Here is a 21,487-nt window from a genome sequence, read left to right on the forward strand (position 1 = left end):
AGAGCTAAGTGACAGGCAAGCATAGTATTTTTTTAATTACTGGTTCTTGTGTGGAATATTTGATGTAGTGGGGGAAAAAAATTCTTTTTAAAGTCTTTTTTTCAGTTTGTGAAAATCAGTGTCAACATTTTCCCCTATGTAAAAGATTATTTGACAAAATTATTGTTCTAATTGAGATATTGTAATAATTCCTCTTCAGGGGATCTCACACTGCCACCTGTTAAACTTAATGCAGAGTGATGGTGGGAGCTTGAATCTCTCTTTGGCACACTTGCATGTCCCTCTATTATTAACCAATAAAGTCAGTGCTGGCAGTCCTTCAAATCTGAGGCAAAAGTGAGAGGGAAGGGAAAACAGAAGTGCAACAACTGGCCCTATTGTTCCAATGGAGTTTTATAGAACAAAGATGTAGTTTCAAACAGCAGAAAGTTTGAATATACAGAATCTATAACTATTTATTGGCACATAACACAAATCTGTTCATTGTAGAAGGGAAAAGTAATCTAAATTAAAACTGAAATTCTAAACCACTGAAACACAGAGAAGTGTAGATGAAATAGAGAAGCAGTTTGCATTTACCAAGGGGAATTGGTGTGCTGAGGTGGGAAGAGAACCTTGGAACAGCCCATGCCTGCCAGCACTGCTGGGTGCAACAGGCTGAAGTGTTGGTGTTCAACGTGGGTGCACAGGGACCAGGAAAACAAAATCAAACAGCAGCATGTGTGACTGCCTGGAAAACACTGCAAGGTGGGAAAAAGAGGTGCATGGGAGGAGATCATATTTCTTCCCCCATGGGTCCTCAGATGCCTGGCATGACCAGCGAGCTCCAGCCGTGGAGCTGGTGCCTCTGCAGTGCTGCTGCTGCAGCCCTGCCAGCTCTGGGTGTGCCAGCCAGGCACATCACTGTGTTTGTGTGCTTGGGATTGTATGTGCAGTGTGCAAACAGCAGGCATGGGTAGAATGAAAGAAATCCTGTATTAAGGGTTTCTGTTTTGTCTGGAGCAAAGTTCAGGACCAGTCATCATCTGGATTGGTGCCAACTGATTCATTCATAATACCACAACTGACTGGCTGATGAAAATAACTAATTATTTAGCTAGGATTGAAAGTGAAAAGCTGAAAGCAGTTTGTAATTCAGTCAAATAAATACAGATGTTTCCTGATCTCATATAATGATGACAATTGGTGAATAAAAGAAGATGTGGTTGTTTGTAGGTAAACTTCTCAAAGAGTTTCCTCTGTTTCCCTTGATACCTGATTATAAGATTTTTATCTTTTACTCCAAAATTATAGTGCTAAAATGATTTTAAATTAATTATTCTCCAAGTTTGGCATGAAGTTGATGTGAATTTTTATATGACTTTTTCAATTGATGCAGTTTTCAGTTTAAAATGTTTATTTGGAAACCTCTTCATTTTAGGTGAATTATTTTCTCAGTCCTCAAAGTTATTCATATTGCTCTACTGATGACGCTCCTAGTAAGATTAGAAATGCAGAGTTAAAGGCTGGTATCTCTGTCATTTCTGAAATGTGTTAGGAACAACATCATTCAGAATATAAACACAAGTTCTCAGCCGAATAATGGCTTAAACTTTTTATTCCACTGTACAGGTTACAATTTACATTACCCTTATTTCTAAGTGACATGGTATTTACAGTGAAGAAGCACCTTGTGACTAAAGAGCTGACAGCTGCTAGTGCTCAGAAATCTTTATATGTGCCTGGGGACCTTCATAAAATATAGAGTAGCCACGTTCCCAGCTTGTGAAGCAAGGTAGAGAGAAACAATTAAGGTTTTGTCTGTGTTGACAGCTGATTCAGGTTTTTTGAGAGTTCCCAATTAAACAGTCATGGAAGTATGAAAGCTTATTACCATTGACTTCTGCTGTTTCTTGAGAGCACAGTTTATTTATCAAGTCATGAACAGTGGTTTATCTTCTGTCACTTTTTAAATCTTGAGTTAAGATTATAAAAATAAGGAAAAGGCTTTACGTTAATTCAGCCAAGTATCAACAGCTCATTTATCTACTGGTTGTTTACTGCAGATTTTTGTAGAGCCTTGTCTTAGTAATTGAACTTAGTTTAGTGTATCAGTGAAGATAAACAGCCATACAGTGGTTTTATCAAAAAAATACTTTATGTGTATATATATATATATATATATAGAAAGAGGGAGAGAGAGAGAGATAGTCAACTGTAAATCAAGGAGAGCTCACTGTCCTTTTCTCACACAATTGAAAATAACAACAGCAGACCTAAATCTTCTGAGCTAGACTAGAATAAAAATGACATTTTTTTACTGGTGATAACTGACTTTAAATTCTGTGGGACCATGGTTTACTTATTGTACTACTTTGTGCCAAATGAGCCTAAGTGTGCATTGCAACCATGCACAGTCAATACAGATACTAAATGCTAGCTGTCCTCTATTGGGATTGCACCTCATTCTTTCCTTGTATTGTCTTTAAAACTGACTACTTTTCCAAGTTTACATTTTCCATGTAGCTGCAATTATTATTCCTTCATAGGAAAATACTATGCTTGTGTGAAGGAGATATTTTCAAGTGTTGAACAGGTTGGTTAACATAAAAAACCAAATTGAAAATAATTCTTTCTGTGTTCTTTATACTAGCTATCACTTTAAGTACACAGAAATTCCTAATAATTATTTGTGTTTCTGTGGTGGATTTTCTTTAGAAATTCACTGTCTCTTAAAAGGAAACAGGCATTTAACAAAATTATTTCACAGTTTGATCCATTTTGGGGCTGTGAATAGAAAATATGCATTCTAACTCTTTTTCATAAAATTCTCTAAAAAACCCAAACAAACAATCTCAACCACCGCCTCTAAAACCGACTATTACTTTGATGGTGTTTGGACCAGAGCTGGGGAGTTTACTAGAACTTCATGATTTGCCATGAGGCTTCACTTTCTGCTTTTTCTCTGCTGCTTGTAAAGGAAAAAGTAACAGGAACTGAATTTTAGTCTCTTGGGGTTGGTTTGTTTGGAGACTGGATAGGGAGTATCTGACTGGTTCTAAGATGGATGCAGGAGAAAATCCCTCATGTTGCGTAGGTTAAACCAAGGTATCTCCATGCTTTGAATGGGAGATTCCAAGTCTGGCAATCTCTCCTGTCTCTCTGTGCCTCTCTGCTGAAATCTGAGTGCAGAAGTGCTGGGAGCTCTCAGATGTGCCCAGGAGCTCAGCTCTGAGCAGGGCTGTCCCAGCCCTCTGCTGCCAGACAGAGAATGATAGGGGAGGCTCAGCCTGGAATCTTCTTTCTGCTGGCACTTAATCAGCAAGGAGAAGGAGGGGAAGTGCACCCGGGGAGAGCACAGAAGGAGAGCAGAGCAATTGCTTACAGAATTGCAAACATCTGTCTCCTTCAGGTTTGAGAATGGACAGGAATGGTAGGAATAACACATCCCTTTATAAAAAAATGAAGCTGTAGTTCTTTTATCATTCTTTAGCGCTTGGAAAAGTTGGAAAGATGGGCTAAGAAAGTAAAGTGTTAGCCTGAAGGGTTGCATTTCAATGTGGGCTGTGTGGGGTAGATAATAAATTGTCATGTTTGCTACCCAGCTCCAGCCTCTTGTCTTCTCAAATCTGATTTTGTCTTTAATCAGCATCAGCACTTGAGGAGAAAGCCATACATGTATACCTTTCCCTAAGCCAGAATGTCCTCAAAATCAGGTTCATCTCCATAAGGTGATGCCAGAAATACAGCTGGTGGGATAGGGAGGAAAAGAGAATTCTTACACCCTGACCCTGTGTAAGAACTGCTCAGCAATAGCTGGACCCTCACAGCCCCATACCAGCTGCAGAGAGTAAAACCAACTCTATCCCAGCCAAAAGCAGCCCAGCCTGGGCATCTCAAAATCAGAAAGGAGCAAGACAGTTTAGAAAAGATTGTTAAAGAATTCTTCTGTCATTGATGGGAGAAGCTAGGAAATTAACTTTACATTCAAACCACACATTCCAACGTGCACAAACATTTCTGTTTGCTGCTTCTAGTTAGTTTGCTGCAGAAGAGACCAGAGCAGACTGAATTTATAAAGAACTGGGCAAAATTAAGTGTGCATCAGAGGTTTTTTTTTAAAAAGAGAGACCACTTCCAGAGATTAGACCTAAATTGTGGAACTCCTGCCAGCAAAATCATTATAGCTGTGAACATAACAAAAACTTGAGAAAGGATGGAATGTCTTAAATCAATATATTTGTTATTCTTATTTTCTGTAACTGATTGTAATAGCAAAGACTGTGAGTTATATTTATTCTTTTGATTTTAGACTTAGCCCAGTCTTGAACTCGATGTCCTGTTGAAGGCAAACTTATCTTATCTGTGCATTATTGGTTTCAGAGATCTTCCTCTGAGGCATCTTGTAGCGATCACAGCTGGATTAGATTAATCTTCAGAAGGGCAATTCATGCAGTTTGTGATCAGCCAAATGAGACCTTTGCCTAGGGGTTAGGTGAAAGTAACCTTTGCTTAAATGGTGATGCTTTCTAGGCTTAGCAGGGATAATGAGTACAGTAGTACATCATTGAATTCAACACCCTGTTAGTAAGTGTTTATATCCTAAATAACTGAAACAGTAAATTTCTGTACAAGGAAGTGCACTAAAGAGATAATAGAAGTAATGTCCTCGTTTAAATGAAAACATCTATCCTATTGAGAGACTATTCACAGCGTGTAGATTATGGGCAGTGATGATCAAGTACATAACATTATATTACACTGCTAAACTAGAACACTGCTGATCTGTTTTTGTATGAGAGATTATGTTCACCTTAAGGGAGCAGCTGGGTTTAACTGCCTTCCTTTAATGAAAATCATCTGGTGGTTTCTGCAGGAGGGCATGAAGGGACTGAGGATGGAGACTGCTAAGCTCTATTTCATGTGAAAAAGCAAAAACCTTGTGAATTTCTATTTTTGGTGCTGTGTTCTTCAAGGCAAAGGAGTTTCTTTCTTTTCCACCCATAAGGATCTGATGTTATCTATCTCTTTTCTCTTAGTGTCACCAGCAAGGTAGTAGATGCTACAAAAATCTGTTAGTGTGCAAGAATGGATTCTGCCTGCACATTTCAGTTTGGCTTTGCAGGTGACATTTCAGGGAGGGCAGTTTAGTTCCTCTCAGCTCCTTGCAAGCCCCAGGTGTAGGGGGTGATGTCTGAGGCTGTAAGAAGCCAACCCTTTCCTGTCTGCTTGTGCTGGCAGTGCAGTTTGGCTTGTGGCCCAGTGTTCTGTCTGTGGGCACACAGCAGAGCAGTGTGACTGGCCAGGGCATGGCAGGCAGTGGGACTGCTGCCCTGCTTGTCCCCTATGAGTTCTTGCTATGCCTGGGCTCGCACTACCAGATGATAATCCTTGAAGGAGACACTAAACCTCTACCCCAGGCCAGGCTGTGCCTGCCTTTCCTCTCTCCAGTCCATGAGTGCTGTGGCTTGTGCTGGCACTGGGGCACAAGGGCTGGGTTGTTCCTGCTCAACTTTGTCATCAGGATTCCACATGGACTATTCTGGGCTGAGTGGACATGGAATGACTTGGGTGTTTTTTCATCTTTTATAAAACTATACTTTGTCTGCAAAGTAATATTAGGATGCCCAAAGGGGGGCAGCCAGGATGGGGAAGGGCTTTGATGGGAAGCCATGTGAGGAGCTGCTGAGGGCCCTTGGTCTCTTGGAGAAGAGGAGAATGAGGAGACCTCATTCCATGCACAGCAGGGTACAGAAGGTCCCCTTTATCATGAGGGGAAAGGAGGGGCAGAGACTCATCTCTTCTCTAGGGTGACCTGTGACAGGACCCGAGGGAATGGCCTGAGGTTGTGTCAGGAGGTTTAGGTTCGATATTAGAAAAAGGTTCTTCACCCAGGAGATTGTTGGGCACAAGAGGTCACAGCACCAGCCTGACAGAGTTCAGGAGGTGTTTGGACAATGCTCCCAGGCACAGGGTGTGAAGGTTGGGCTGTCCTGTGCATGGACAGGAGTCAGACTCAATGGTCCCCTTCCAACTCAGCTTATTCTGTGGATTACTGGACAAATTATTTCTGTGCATCCAGATTTTATTTATCGTCTATGTGAATATACAAGGGTGAATATACAAGGTCTACTGGCGGTCATCTGATGGCATTAGTACCTTAATGTGCAATAATGGCAGAGTAAAGGAGAGAAGAATGTTAGTGGAAGCAGTTCATATGTCATTCAGGACATGTGGGCAGTTTCATTTTAGTAAACAGGGCATGTAGGAGAACATGGGCCAGAATAAGAAAAGGTCTAAAGAATATAACAGTAGTATTTTTATCTTCATTTTCTCAGATTTTACAGTAAATTAAGGGTTAGGAAAGTATCAGGAATTATAGAGATACATTTCTATATTTTTAGATGTGAAATACATATCTGAAAACCTCTTTTATATATGTATGTATGTAGATGTTAAAAAATTATTATCCAAGGACAAGTTATTCTGCCATTATATGCTGCCTTACAGAAAAGTCTTAAATAATATTTTGAAGAAGCAAATGACACAAGTTAGTATATAAAACTAATTTAAAATCTACCAGCAAATAACATGTCTTTACTTGATGGGGAAATTTCTAGAATATTTCATGTCTACCATCAGGTCATAAGACTATAAAGGGATTTCTGAGAAGCAGCATAGAAAATCCTTTCCCAGAGGTTCAGAGGCTGATTCCATTTGTGTTCTTGATATGATCCACTTCTCAATTTTTTAAAAATTTTGTCAGTTACTGGAAAATGCCAAGTTCCCAGATAATAAAACTCAAATGGGTGAATGAGTTCTGTGAATAGTGTATTTCGGTGCCTATACCATTTTCCTCAGACAAAGTAAGAACAGGATGCTAATCAAAGTGAAATCATCTGTGCTTGTAAGGGCTGTTAAAATTTACAGAATATCATCAAAATGTTTACTGTGTATGTACAACAGCTTAATTTAGCTAATATATTCATAATTTAGACATGCCGCCAGCAAACAAGAAAATTTGCAAAACCTAATTTTCATTACAAGTTTATTAATTTTAATGTGTATCTAATGTCAACATTATTCTACCTGAGGTGGGCTACTATGATTGAGTTCAGTCCACTTTTTATATTCATTTTGGTTCGATTTTTACTTTTTTATTAATAAGTCTAACCTTAGTTTGCTTATATGGCTGAAGCAAAACTCTAATCAGTCAAACTGGTTTTATTAAATGTCTTCTACTGAAATAGCACATGACTAAAGTTTACATTTTTCTTAACAGTAGCTTTATCTGTCATGCTAGAACTCTTCACTTATTAAAAAAAAAAAAGGCAAAAGACAACAACAAGCAAAATATCTCTAGACTGAAGTGCACCTGAGAAGCTCATTTTTAGAACTGTTTAGTTCCCTGCTTTTGAGTAAACCACTAAATTTCTGATTACTACATTAAATATTGGAAGGCAGATAAAAGATGCTGCTAGCTAGAAGAGTTTGGGTTAATTTGGAGCTGGCTTTTTTAATGTAGTGTTTTTCTATATTCTTTTTACACCTAGTCACTAAATGTTCCATTCCTTGGGAAGCATTGCCTGGTGAGAATTCTTCCCCTAGTGCTGGTGTCACTTTGGGGCTGTTTGACCTCAGGGTGACAGAGCCATGTCCAAGCCTGGTCATTGCTGGCTGAAGATGTAGGTCAGGCTTCCAGAAGAAATCCATCCCCTTGCTTTAACTGATAACCTTCAGGAATAAATTTAAACTTGGCCCCAGTTGTGTATTTTACATGTGTGCATACACCCCTTATCCAAAATGTCCTTTGGTATGAGACTGCAGAGGGCTGATACAGAAAGGGCAACCAGATGGATTCAAAACTCTATGAGCTTTCATGGCTAATCTGAGAAAGAAGTTCTAATACTTAAAAAAAATCTAGTTACCTTCTTTATTAATAGAATACACTTATTTGTGTGTTTTATTTAGTGTGTGAACTTCCATCGTGTAGCTTCATTCTAACAAATACGTAGAGGAAAAGGAAAAAATAGAAATGAATTTTGGACTAAATAAAACTGCTCTTTTAGAAACACAGACCACAGATCTGCTTTCCCTGTGAATTAAGGAATTAGTTAAATAATTGGCAGTAATATTGCCAGCAACTTCAGTCTGGTTTTTGTTTTTAACCCAATGTAATGAAGCTCAAATTACTTTGCTTTTCAAAATCTTTGAAAGCCTTAGAGACCAGTGAATGTTTCCCTTTATTTTTTTACTGCCCGGTTCATTACTGTAGGAAACAAGTACATAAGCAGAAATCAGGCAGCAACTCTGGACTTTGTGAGAACCCTGGGGGACTCTGAGTGCTTTAAAAATGTATAAGATTTTGTCCACTGAGTCGTTATTAACTGCTAAAGGTCACGTGTTTTGACATTGTCTCAGAAAGTTTTGCCTTTAAACCAAATGACCTCCTGATTTTGGTATCGATTCATTTTTTCTTCTGGAATATGAGGGAAAAAGAAAACAGTTACAATGTAAGGTCTATCTTGGTTTCTTTACCAGATATTAAATTGCCAGTTTCACTAAATGTAAATAGAAAATTGGTGATAAAGTTCCATGTTTCCTCACTGATAAAGTTGCATTCTTCCATTATCTTTGTAAATGACTTGTGTATGTGAAAATGAGTTTGATTTAAAAAATTCTCTTTTTGAGTAATCAAATGGATGACTTCAAAGCTCATACTCTGTCCTACAAATATGAGGTTACATACACACTAAAGCAGGTTGTGTCATTAGCACTTGTCATGAGGTTTATGTTAATTAAATGATTAATTATTTGGGGCCAAAAGAGTAGCCTAGAATTTAGAGACCTTTCCTACCTTTGTTTTGTGTATTTCATCCATTTTAGATGCATTCAATATTTTCAAGGTTAAGTCTTGCTATACCATTGCACCAGAGATTTCTGTAAGTAACTCATTGGTATACACCAGAACTGAGCAAAATTAAAAAAGAGATCTGATATTTTCAAGCTGAAAATAAATCCCCTAGCTTTTTAAATGACTTTTTTAATTTTTTTTTTTCTAGGAACAAACTTCACCCTTGCAGAGCTGGGGATCTGCGAGCCGTCCCCGCACCGGAGCGGGTACTGCTCGGACATAGGGATCCTGCACCAGGGCTATTCCCTGAGCACAGGCTCCGACAACGACTCGGACACGGAGGGAGGGATGTCCCCAGAGCACGCCATCAGGCTCTGGGGCAGAGGCATCAAATCCAGGAGGAGCTCTGGCCTGTCCAGCCGCGAGAACTCGGCGCTCACGCTCACCGACTCCGACAACGACAACAAGTCAGACGAGGAGAACGGTAGGGATTTACTTCAGTGTATTCCTAATTGCTATTCCTAACCTACTTAAAAATGCTCCACTCTGCTTTCCAAGGTGAAGTTTGCACTTTCTCAGTTTGACTAAAGCTGTTTTTTAACGTGTTTTGGGTGGCATTCACATTCTTTGAACATAATCCCTTCACCCAGGGTTTTTCTCCTGGGAAGCTGAAAGGCAGAGAGAGGCCTCAGAGAAAAGGAAAACAATTCTTATCTCATTTGCTTCTCCTGTGTTGTGCTCATGTGGAATGTGTTTGAGGTTGTTTACCCACAGGTGATTGTTTCATTGGACTCTGGTGTGAGTTGTTTTGACTCATTGGCCAATTGTGCCCAAGCTGTGTTGGAACTCTGGAAAGAGTCACGAGTTTTCATTATTATCTTTTTAGCAATCAGTATCTTTTCTGTATTCTTTAGCATAGTATAGTATTCTTTAATATAATATAGTATTATAAAGTAATAAATTAGCCTTCTGATAAGATGGATTCCTCCTCATCATTCTCTGCCCTCGTTGGGGTTGCCTGCATTTACAATAGTTCTGGGTTTTTTTAGCATCACTATTAGCAAACTAGTATATGTGCATCATATGATAGGGATTATGTTTGATCTTACAATTTACTATTCATGCCATAATCTGTCACAGAATTTTGTGCTCTGAGTATCTTAAATTAAACTTAATGATGAGAAGCAGAAAGAAATTTCCAAAGAGAAATAGTTTTTATATGTGATTTTTCTACACAGCTTGAAGTAATATTAATAATCTGCAATGTGCTGATGGCTGTAACAATGATGCTAATTCGTAGCAACCAGATTTAATTTTAGGTATTTTTTCCATGGTTTTGAAGTTGTAAAAACAATTCTTTTGCTCTTTTGTTACTGGTATTGGGGGAGCTTTTGGAAAGCAAATCTGTGCATTGGGCTGAGGCAGAACACTTGTGTTTAGTGTAGTTTAAAGTCACAGAAATGACACTTTGGGCACAGCCTCAGACACTTGTGACCTAACAGCTTGGCAGTAGAAGTAGAGTCTGAGTATCCTGTGTGCAGCACTGTCCTCTGTGGTACAAATCCAAATTCAGGTCCTTGGTGTGGGTCACCCTCAACTTCTTACCTGGGGAATTTTCTGAGCTCACATAGGTTTCAAGAACTCAAGACAGAAAATAGTACAAAAGGATTTGCAGGAATTTGTCCTCCATCTATAGGGTGATGAAAGTGTGAACTCAGCTTAGTTAAAATAGAAACAAAGGGGTTTGGATTTTGTTATTCTGAGGAAGTGAAGAGGAACCTCTTTAACATCATGAACCCCCAGAGCAACTGTTCCAGCAGCATGACACCAGCTGTCTCTAAGCATATTGGGTTAAAATTCTGTTTGATACATGTTGGATGCCTCTCAGAAGAGCATTTTTGTAGGTGTTTATGTTGGGCTCCTCCCTGTACGCACTGACAGTTGTCGTGGTTTCAGCAGAGTGGGTGTGCCAGGCTCTGGAAACGCAAGCAGCTGCTTGTCAAAGCAAACAGGGCAAAATTACAGTTTATATGTTGATAGGAAGAAGTTCAGCAAAGTGCAATTGATTTTGTTTGTAACAACAGTCTTTTTTTGTTGATTTCAATTGAATCTTCAAGTAATATATCCTCTCCATTGGCATAGCAGGATACATTTCTTCATCAAAACTAAGGAGGGAATGTGCATTTACTAATAATGGTTTGTACAAGGAAGCCCGTGTTTTGAAAAGAATCAGTGACTGGTTAATTGATTTTTCCTTTTAATAATACCATTCACAGAAAATATGACAACTTCCATTGATTTTAGTACAGTTTTGTTAAGGCTTCTGGGCGTAATTTCAAATTAAAAACCTGACTAAGAATTCTGGCATTATGGAATGATTGGGCTTCAGTGCTGTAGCAGGAATTCACTTCTGTGCAGGTGGTTGTCTCCATTTCAGTGGCAGCAATGTGTCACACCTTTTGTCTAAGAAAACATAATGATCTCAGAACCCACTTTTATACACACTGTCACAGACTGATAAAAGAATGAGTCTGTTCACTTGTTTTTCATTTTCCTCCCCATAATAAGTGAATTATTCAGTAATTGGAAATACAGTGCAGTGAATCCATTTTTCATGTTTCTAGCAATGATATTAATAGGAGAAAGAACAACATGATCAAACAGCAAGCAGGTAATAAACCAGTATGTGGAATTCATTTTGGGTTTCTGTGAGAAGTGTTTCTGTGAGTTTGGTTGTTTTAAAAAAACATCACGCAAGTCTGAAGCAACTGTTGTGTACACAGAGGTGTTAACTTCAGTAAACTTTTTAGCCTTACTCTCTCACAAACCCTGGTTAGCTCAAAAATCAATGCTTCTTCACATCACTGATTTTATGAAGTTTTGGGATACATTATCATATAGATTGACAGTTGCCCCACTGGTTCAGCACCACAGTGTGGACACTTACAAAACCATCATTAATTTCTCACACTTGTGCCCAGCAGTGGTTTTCTACATAATAAACACTGTGTCCTTCAGAAGCAGATCAATAACCTGCTAGGTGTTCATCCTGAGAGGAAGTAACAAGAATCTATATTTCAAGAGAAATTTGTACTCTGATATGGTTTCACATTTGCAGGATACCAGCATTAAGCAAGACATTACTTGGTATGAGGCTTTACCCATTTATGCCTAGCAATATTAGAGGGAACTCATGATGCTCACACCTCTGAATTTATTGAAAGTACTGTTAAAGCTTTTTCCCTGATACAGCTCAAGGGCTATGAAAGAGTAGTTCAACTCTAAAAGATTGCTATTTTTTTCAATATTGAGATCCTATCACAGTTTAAACTTTCAAAAAACCCCAAACAAAAAACCATACCTCTCGCAATTTTTTTTGTATCAATAAATCTATTTTGTCATCTCCAAGTAGCACAGAGGAAGCTTAATTTCTAAAAATTGCTCCCATTCAAATCCATTCACAAAGCCTGTGACCATTTTCTGTACTTGTAGATTTTTTATGATTTAATTTTATCATAAACCAGAATGCTGTGAACCTTGAAATATTAGCAGGCTTGGAATGCTTATAGATAAATTGAAATAATGGAAGCTCATTAAGTTCCATGTTTTACTTGGTATACTGAAATTCTTCCTAACAAAACACTTTACTGATATTTTTAAAACAGTTATATTTTCAGAAGTCTGATTAGGCTCTGAATTATTACTGTATTTTGTAGTTTTAGCTGCTGTCTAAATGTGGCCATCTCTTCTTTAGACAGATCAATTCTGAATTTGTAACACAAATCTGTCATCAGATTGGTACTCAACGTGATTTACTGGGTTGTGAGATTTAAATAAATTAATTTTTTTGGATGCATGCAAATGTAAAAAGCCAGTTAAAAATACAGATCCCCTCTAATGTCATGTGCCAGATTTGGAGAGAGAATCACCTGTGGGGATGCAAGGTGTGAGCTACAGGGGATACAGCACTGCTCCTCAATGCTTGTTTTTTTTTCTTTGATTAAATCTTGTAACTATTTATTCTGAAATATCATGGCAAACTTCTCAAAAGGATTTCTTTTTTCATCAGCTGCAATGTTCTTTTCTAAGCCTACAGTATTTCTATTTCCAGAGTAAAGCTTAGGGACTGGTCATGTTTAAGTAGTGACCTTGAAGCAACTGCTCTTTCAGGGTTGGTTTCTTCTGGTTTGTGTTTTTTTTTTTTTCTAAGTTGAACTGAAAATTATGTTCTTCTGAAAAATACAAAACTTTGGAAAATAAGGTAACTTTTGGTTTAAAAATCCGTGAAAACAGAATGATCATACTTAAGGAGCATTTATGTACAGAATCTTCTTGCAACAGATCTGCAATTTTCTCTTTTCCTGCCTTCACTGTTGTTGAATGACCAGTTACAGGCTGTTAGGAAAGCAGTGAAATTCAAGTGACATAAGGCAGATGGGAGTGAAAAGCTGAACAGACCAATAACAGAGAAGAGAAGAGATAATCTTAGGTAGAGCAAAGGAGGATGGAACAGTAGGATGTAAACTCAGGGCAAATCTTGGTTTGAGTCCTGAAATGAACTCGTTGGCCCAAAGTGAACCCAGAAGGAGGACTTTCAGTTTGATGTGACTCTAGATCCTGCTATTGTCCTGTTGTAAAAGAGAAAATTTAGAAATGTTGTTGGTAACATTTTTTGGGGTAGATGGTTGTTCCCTTGGCGCTTTTCCTACTAGTCTCACTATTGTATATAATGGATAGATAATGTGCTGCACTGATATTTTCAGGTTCAATATCCATCAGTGTTTGCTATTTTAGATGTACTGGTGGCAATGACTGTGATTTTTTTTCCATATTGCTTTGGTGGTGCTTTTTATTGTAGTAACTAAAAGTTGGGTATCAGACAATACCTTATGTGCATATCACTTACTAAATGAAAGGGTACCATGAATAAAGAAAAAAAAATTGGAAAAATTATAAGGCAAAATATAATAAACTGTATTTGTGTTGTGCTTCTGATTGAATCTCATGAAAAATAAGGTAAATTTTCTTTTTTTTCTTTTTTTCCCTGGTGTGGAATTTTCAATGGCAATTTCCTACAGTAACTTCTCAAATGCATTTGTAAACTTTAAAATCAAAACCTAACCCACCTCATAATTGAAACTGACCTCATAGTTTATCATTGTTTCAATTTTATGAGCAGTATAATCTGAGCTTTTCCTGGGATGTTGTTGAATAGCTAACTTGGAATTACAATAGAAAAGAAAAGATGTTATTTCATCAGAGGAGTTTACAAAAAGGCACCAGACAGATGACAGCCAAGGAGTTTATTTTCTTACTTTTACTGTTGTAATTTTGACATGTTGTTATCAATATTTCATTTTTAATTTTTTTTTTCAGCTTTCTATTTCACACTTCATAATTTGCAGGAAAGATTATAGCAACACTGTGGTTCTACTCTTGAGACTATTTTGGGTTTGTCGTATGCATGCTAATGTGTCTGAGTTGTAAGGGAGTAGAAAGTAAAAGCTTTTTATGTTCTTAGTCCCAGAATTCTGTTTGGGTTAAACAAGTGGGAGATGCTTAAAGTACCCCACCAATAAATATTCACTTTTACCAACAGGAAATACTTTCCTTGTTAAAAGGGGATGTTTAAATAGTGGTGATGCAGTTGGAGCAGGTCTGTGTCATCGTCAACGGTGTCTATGTGGGAAACATAATATGCCCTCATAGTTTTGGGATAGAATATTGGTATTTTGGGATAGAATATCGATATTTTGGGTACAGGGAACAGCAGGGAAGATGCATACTTGCTCTGTATGGCATAGTGGAATGCTGGTTTCTGTAAGGAGAGCTGTCTGGGATTGTTGTGCCTGTTTCTCTCCCAGAGCGACCCAGGTAGCTTGGGAACAACAGGAGGCACTGATCTGAGAGAGGAAGAGCTGTCACAGTTGTGAGATCTGTTCCTAGCTGAGAAAGTGGCCAGATGGTCCCAAGGAAATGATGGGATTGAAATGAAATGTCATACACTCAGAAAATGGCATTGCACACGTCACACATCACCGAGGCTCCTGCAGGAGGAGAGCTGGGGAGGTGAGCTCCTGCATGGGCAGGCTTCAGCTCGTCTTCAGGAAGGCTCGTAAAGTACTTTGTAAATGACAAATTTAGAAAGTCATTAAGCTCAGTATCAAAGCTCGGTTGCTTAAGTGGATCCAATTTTGATGTGCTCTCAAAACCTGAGGGCACTTCTGATAGGAAGTGGTTTCCTAATGAGGGAATTGACTAGCAGGAATGACTTTTAAAGACTTAACTACACATAAACTCAATTTGGTCCAGGTAAATGGCTTATGTATTCAGTGCAGAGAGAGTCTAGATGATGGGGTTAAGGACAAAAAGTGGATATGTGGTGCTGGTAAACTTTAAAGCCTTGTGTAAGACAGGAATATGAAATGACAGTATTAAAAAGCTTAAACATTTGTTGCAATTTTAATATAACCCACCAAGACTGTAGTGTAGGTTGGCAGGATGATGTGATGAATTACTGCTACACTATCTGGTATATATTGAAAGAGCTCAATAAATACTATCTGGAACAGAGTGCTTGATGGTATTCTAGAGATTAAGGATGGAGATGTGGCAAGACAGCTTTTCTTTGGTGGCCTAAAAGAGTAAAACCCAAATGCCAGCTTGATATTGAGTTGCTCAAAGCTGACATTGAGCACTTGGGTAGCCTTTAGATTTTCTATTCAGGTCAGTGTTGACCTGGGAGATGTGCAACAGGATCTTGGGTTTCATCCTCCCGGAGATAGAGGTGTTTCTAGCACTCATGATTACAGGAGGAATGGATGGAATGCTAAAACAAACAAGGAGAAAACCCATTAGAGTCCACAAAAATCTCAAACCAAACTAAAAAAATCCTCCTGTGTATGGTGAGGTGAGGTCTCACACCATGAGTGTCCGTGCTGTTCTGCCCCATTAACATCAGTCAGGGCTTCAGCACCTGGAAAATTTTCCATTTCATCTGAGGTGACTCCAGTCCCACATTCTGTGCCCTGCTGTGGCACAGCATCATTGGGCTTTTTGTCCATATCCCTTTCGAGGGCCAGCTGAAGCTGTGTCTGTTTGCAGTCTCTCTCTTCATGATATTTTTTTTTTTAATTATCTGAATGACCCTCTCATAATCAAATGAACTAAGGCAATCAGGAATTGAGACCGAGGAATTGAAGTCCAGTATTTAGCCAGGAAACTGAGGAAAACAGAAATATGGGTTGGTGAATTAAGGCTATCAGGAAAATACTGCAGCAGCTGGGTGCAGAAACTGCTGAGGTTAGCTGGGATCTTCCTTTTTCCTGAATTCTAAGGAAAGAGCTTTTGCCTGCAGCTGTATCTACATCACTCTGTGAAGGTCACAACATGGAGAGCTTTGAAAAAAAACCTCTCAAAATAACCTCAAGATTTTTCAATTATTATTTAATCATGAGCCTTTCCATCTAGTAGAGAAATGATGAAACTGTTTAACAAGAACTCCATTACAGTACATTATTCAGTTTGTCAATTATTAGTTTTATAAAAGAAAACTTAGATGATATAGGTCACCCAGGTAAGCAAGCAGCAGCGCCTTTGTTCAAACCATAACTGAGTTAGAATAATGCCTTTTTATTCTTTTCTATAAAAGAGATCTGTGTCTGATAAAGCCAATCCAGCTTGGTGCTAAATGCATTGTGTGTGGCTGATGAATGATAAAACCTTTGCAGGGAGGTTTGCAGGTTTGTCTGTACTTGGTGTTTAACTAAATTTAATAAAGTGAAACAAAACCCAAGTATTTTACTTTTACTTTTCCCTTGTAAACTGAAGCACAGATCATGGAAATCCATACTCTGGATTTATTTTGTGTTGCCTTTCAAAATGAAAAATGTTACCAAAAGCTTCCTCTAAATTCATCACACCAGAGACTGGTACCTTTCCTCATGTACAATATCCCACAATTAATAATCTCCCTAATTACAAATACTTGCATACTTTACTGATTAGTGCATAATTACATCAAGGTACACACTGCTTTTTCTAGTCAATACTTCATTTATAAAGCTCAGCCTGAGTCTGGCCAATGAGCCCAGGTTCTGCAGTGAATGCCTGCTGTCACATGTGTAATGTGACGTGGAGGTGGCTGTTAAAGTGTCATTACATTTTCTAAATATTTCGTGGGATGTGCTTTGTGTTTATGCTCTACACACTGTTCTTTTCAAGGAATCTGTCAGCTTGTCAAAGGCAATGGGTTTGAATTGATTGTTAACGTGATGTTGAAGTGTCACGTCCTACTCAGGCAGGATGGAATTCCCCTTCAGATGGAAAATGGATAGGAAAGGTTTCAAATGTATATATAAGATTAAATATAGCTTTTTGAAAATAAATTATCCCATAACTAATGAGTTTTGAAAGATATTATTCATTTTTTACTCTCTTATATTATAAAAATGTCTTCACTTAGTTCTTAATAGTAAGTTATAAAAGATGCTTCCTAAGTTCTGTTCCTTCTGTTCCTTAGTTTCTCTCCTTAGGTCAAAGGAGAGAAAATCTAATTAATAAGCCAAATTTTGTTGTTGGTGGTGTTTGGGGTTTTTTGTTTGGGTGGTATTTATACATAAAGTGTTCTTTTGTGATGTTTTGCAGAATCTCCTGGCAGAGTTGAATGGCTTCTGTCAGATACTATAGGAGCAACCCCAAAATTAACTTTTTTTCTTTGCTTTTAATTTCCTTATATTTCACATAGGTTAAAAACAACTTTCTGCTCAATTTAAGCTTTTAAAAGTCCTATGACACTCTCCTTCCTTGGCAGTGATAAGGGAAGTACTTTTATCTATTTGTTCAGCCTCTCTGTAGCATCTGAAATCGCTGACTCTCTTCTCTACACTCTTCCTGTAAGAAGCTCAGGGGATGATTGGCAATGATTCAGGAAGGCTGAAGCTCTGCCTCTCAAATCAAGTGAGAGGTTTCTTGTGAGCAGCTGTTTGTCCACTTGCCTGTTCAGTCTTTGGCTCACAGACCTCTCATCAAAGTTCTTCAACACCTCAAAAGCTGTTGGTAGCACCACAGAGACCATGCTGAAATCTGAACCATCTGTGAACAACAAACACTATCTCTGGTAAAAGCAGAGGACCATTTTTTCAATTTCTATTTTGTCTCTCTTACGGTTAAAGAACATCAGATTAGGCTAAGCCCATAAAAGAAAGATGTGATGATACTGGAGAGATGGAAGTACCTTGAAGAACTTGTCTTTTCCTAAATCTACCTGCCCTCAAAGGCTTGTTATCATTGTTCTTTTTTCAGCTTGCAGTAGGACTCCTGTCCATGCGAAGTAGCTTTAAATGTTTTTCCCAGCCCAAATAATTGATCCCCCCCAGTGCTTCTCTTCGTCATCAGAGGGTGCATTGTTGTGATTTTCCATGTTCATGTGCTAAACCCACTGATTTTTAGAAGAGGCACTGCTTCTATGTGGTACTGCTCCTTTTAGTTGTGTAAAGAAATGGCAAAAATGTGGCCTTATGGAGAAAACTGGCAAAAGAGGTATGTGTAGATTGAAACAGTAGTTGGAACAACCCAGTGCTAAAACAGGGCTGTTTCCCTGGTGTCCACTTGGGTTTCTTACATTTCATCAGCACCACTTACACTGTAGTGATGTACAAACTCATTCCTTACCCTGAGAATAACCGCAAGTTTCTGGAGCTCAGTACTGTGCAGCAGAACAACACAGGTGTCAGAGGAAGAGGCAGTTTTATTTGTGAATAAAGTCCCAGAAGGAGCTGTAGCCACTACAAAGTAAGTTGCTAGTGTATTCCATGCTGGCTCCTGGAGGCACGTGTTCTAAAATTGAACGTGAGTAAGATCCTGAGACTTGTATGTACTGTTTGTTCATTAGTCTGTGCTTGCACAGTGATTGTCCATCTGTGCTCAGGTCTGAAAGAGAGATTTGCATAAGCTGGACTCTAAGATACATGATTCCTGGAATGTATCACTAGTACAGTTCATCCCCAGAGCACATCAGACTGTATTTAGATGCAATACCAACTCATATTTACACCTTCTGTCCTTTGATATTTTCTCTGGGCTCCCAAATGCATAATGCAGGAATCTAGGTAAATGAAATAAAAAAGATGAACTTATCAAGCTTGACTTCCTACAGGATGAGATGCAAGAAGATGCTTTGTAGTTTTTTAGTTTTCATTTTATTAAGAAGCATGCTAGTATTATTGAGGGCCTTCAAATAGCATCTCTCTTGCAGCTGAGCAGCTATTCAGTGGGAAGGATGACTTTTGTGGTTTCTGAAGTTGTTATAAATATCTCAGGAACTGCTGACTGTTGGAGTCATTTAGGCTTTTCAGTAGCATGTTGCTGATGGGAGAAGATCATCACTGAGTGGGTGAAATTGTATTTGCCTGAAAGTCCAAGGAGCCCATGGAAACCAAAACTTCCTTGCCTTGTTTGCCCTGTTGAAACTGAGATAGCATCTTGTAAAAAGGCATAATATCATTCCATTACAGCAACATGCCTGTAGGCAAGGCACAATATGTGAGCATCATTTGTTTGCTCAGAGCCATGACTGTCATTCAGAAATATTGAAAGGTAGCAGTTGGATTTTTTCACACAAATGGTTAAGGGACTTTTCTCAGCATCAAATTAGCGTTCAAGAGTGAAAATATAGCTTCTGTTTCCTCAGATGCTGAGTTGTAAGAATGAGTAATCGTGATTCCTGGGGGAATTTATTTTGTTTTTTTAACTTGAATGGCACTAGATAAATAGGTTTATCAGTTTTCCACAGAGCACTTATATTTAGTAAACTTGAAATGAGATGAGTTACAGTGAAGTTACTCCTCTTTCCAGTTTTCTTTAGGAGGGGAATTATTTTAAGGAGGCATGTGCTATTTATACCTCCCACATAATGCTGTAGCCTCCAGCTGTATTACACAGTGTGGATATGGACAAAACAAGGGATGGCTGTAATTGCTTAAGTGACTGGAGTTTGTTTTTTGTAGTTCTTTTATTTTTTTTCCTATTTAAACTTCTTTTGCTCAGTGAAACATCACTGACTCTTGTGTTAAGAAGTTTTTTCTGATCGGTTTTGTTCAGTGTGGGGCAGGAAGGATTGGGTCAAGGTTAGGACTCTGACCAGAGGGGCAAAGGAAAGAGGAGTCCAAGGAGGTTCCAAGTTTGGGGCAGCAATGGAACACCACATCTGTGAGGGAAGGAGGAATCTGCCATCCCAACCAGCTGCTCCCCATGTGTGCTGGGGGTGCTGCTCTGCAAAAACAGCCCAGAGCAATTCAGAGAATAAGTTCTGAAAGTTAATATCTATATAAATTCTGGTTCACTGTAAAGCCTCTTTTAGTACAGCAAACTTTCCAAGCTGTATTTCTGAAGCTAATAATATATGTAAATCAGTTTCCTTCTTTCACAGAGTTCTCTACATTTTCAGTATTAAATAGTGAAATAATAATCCTTATGTGCCCAGTCCTGTCAATATATCCCTGGGCAGCTTCTCAAAGGCTCCTTGAGTCTCAATCATCTATATTCATTTGCCAGTTCTAATTTTCTGAATAATTACTGCATATTTCAAGACCACTTCTGTTGTGATACTTAGCCAGATTTAATTCTTTCAGATACTTTATTTCTTAACCTATAATTTGACTTCCCTGAGAGTATTTGAAGATGGGTATGCATATTCAGTCTAGTCCTACATTTTGGGATTGAATCACACTCCAAGTGTGTCCTCTGTCTCAATCAGGACTCCCTGTCCTGTCCCCTGAAGATTCCCTATTTGTGGGCTAAATGTCCTTCACAGGAATAAGGACACTTTTTACATAATGGAGCCCAGCATCAGCTCTTGTGGGTGACAGAGTGCCATCTAATCTTTCCAAATGAAGGTTTCTATTCATTTAAAGCAGAATTTCTCATATGTTTTAATTTTTTTTTTTGTGTGTGTGGTTTGAATTAATTAATTTCATTTCGCTTTTCTAGGTAGCAGGACAGATGAAGACAGTCTAGTGTGATTACAATTATGTGGGAGTTTTAGGGGTTTTTTTAAAGGAAAAAAGATTAAGAGACTTGTGATAAATGTTAGGAGACTGCCCTATAACCACAGCAGGCAGACATTAATAATCAGTGTTTTCTGTGTTATCATCAGTCCAGCTGTTTTGCTAAAGATCCTGAGAAAACACTCTGGGAACAGCAAGTACTACAGTGCTTCAGCTTGAAGGCTGGAGCTGAGGGGGAGGATTTGGACAGAATTCTGAGAAGTTCACAGTCAGCATCATGAAGATAAACAATTCTACATGGTGAAGAGCAAAGGAGGTAGAGCAGGCATCACTATGCTTTTTCTGGCTTTGGTCAGTTCCCTGATATTTTATATTAAAGGTGTTTTTTCTAGGTTTTTTATTTTTTATGCTGATACTTTTCACCATATTTTCCCCCCATAATTTTCAATCCTGGTAAAAATATTATGGCGTTTACCTTTGTCTGAAAGATAATTTATTCCACTTTCCTGCATTTTTTCTGATGTAACATAGTTCCTTGAGTTTAAGACATTAATGTGGTTCCAGATAATCTCCTAGTCTTGTTTGACATGTGATGGCTTAAAAGCACTCTTTATAGAGCAGAATATTACAGTATTAATGTGCAAAGTGA

General features: G+C 38.4%; 1 protein-coding gene across 13 annotated transcripts in view; it reads left to right on the forward strand.

The window, feature by feature from the left end:
- The window catches only part of TENM2 (teneurin transmembrane protein 2), a 612,801-nt gene that overhangs the window by 158,488 nt on the left and 432,826 nt on the right, over positions 1-21,487 (forward strand). For all 13 annotated transcript variants that reach the window (XM_054288118.1, XM_054288120.1, XM_054288119.1 and 10 more), the window contains exon 4: positions 9,042-9,317. In XM_054288118.1, the coding sequence (XP_054144093.1) occupies positions 9,042-9,317 (276 nt within the window). The remainder of the gene's footprint in view (positions 1-9,041; positions 9,318-21,487) is intronic.

The sequence above is a fragment of the Melozone crissalis genome, unplaced genomic scaffold (genome assembly GCF_028551555.1).
Source record: "Melozone crissalis strain CALT ecotype California unplaced genomic scaffold, PUWL_Pcris_2 ptg000061l_1, whole genome shotgun sequence".
NCBI lineage: Eukaryota > Metazoa > Chordata > Aves > Passeriformes > Passerellidae > Melozone > Melozone crissalis.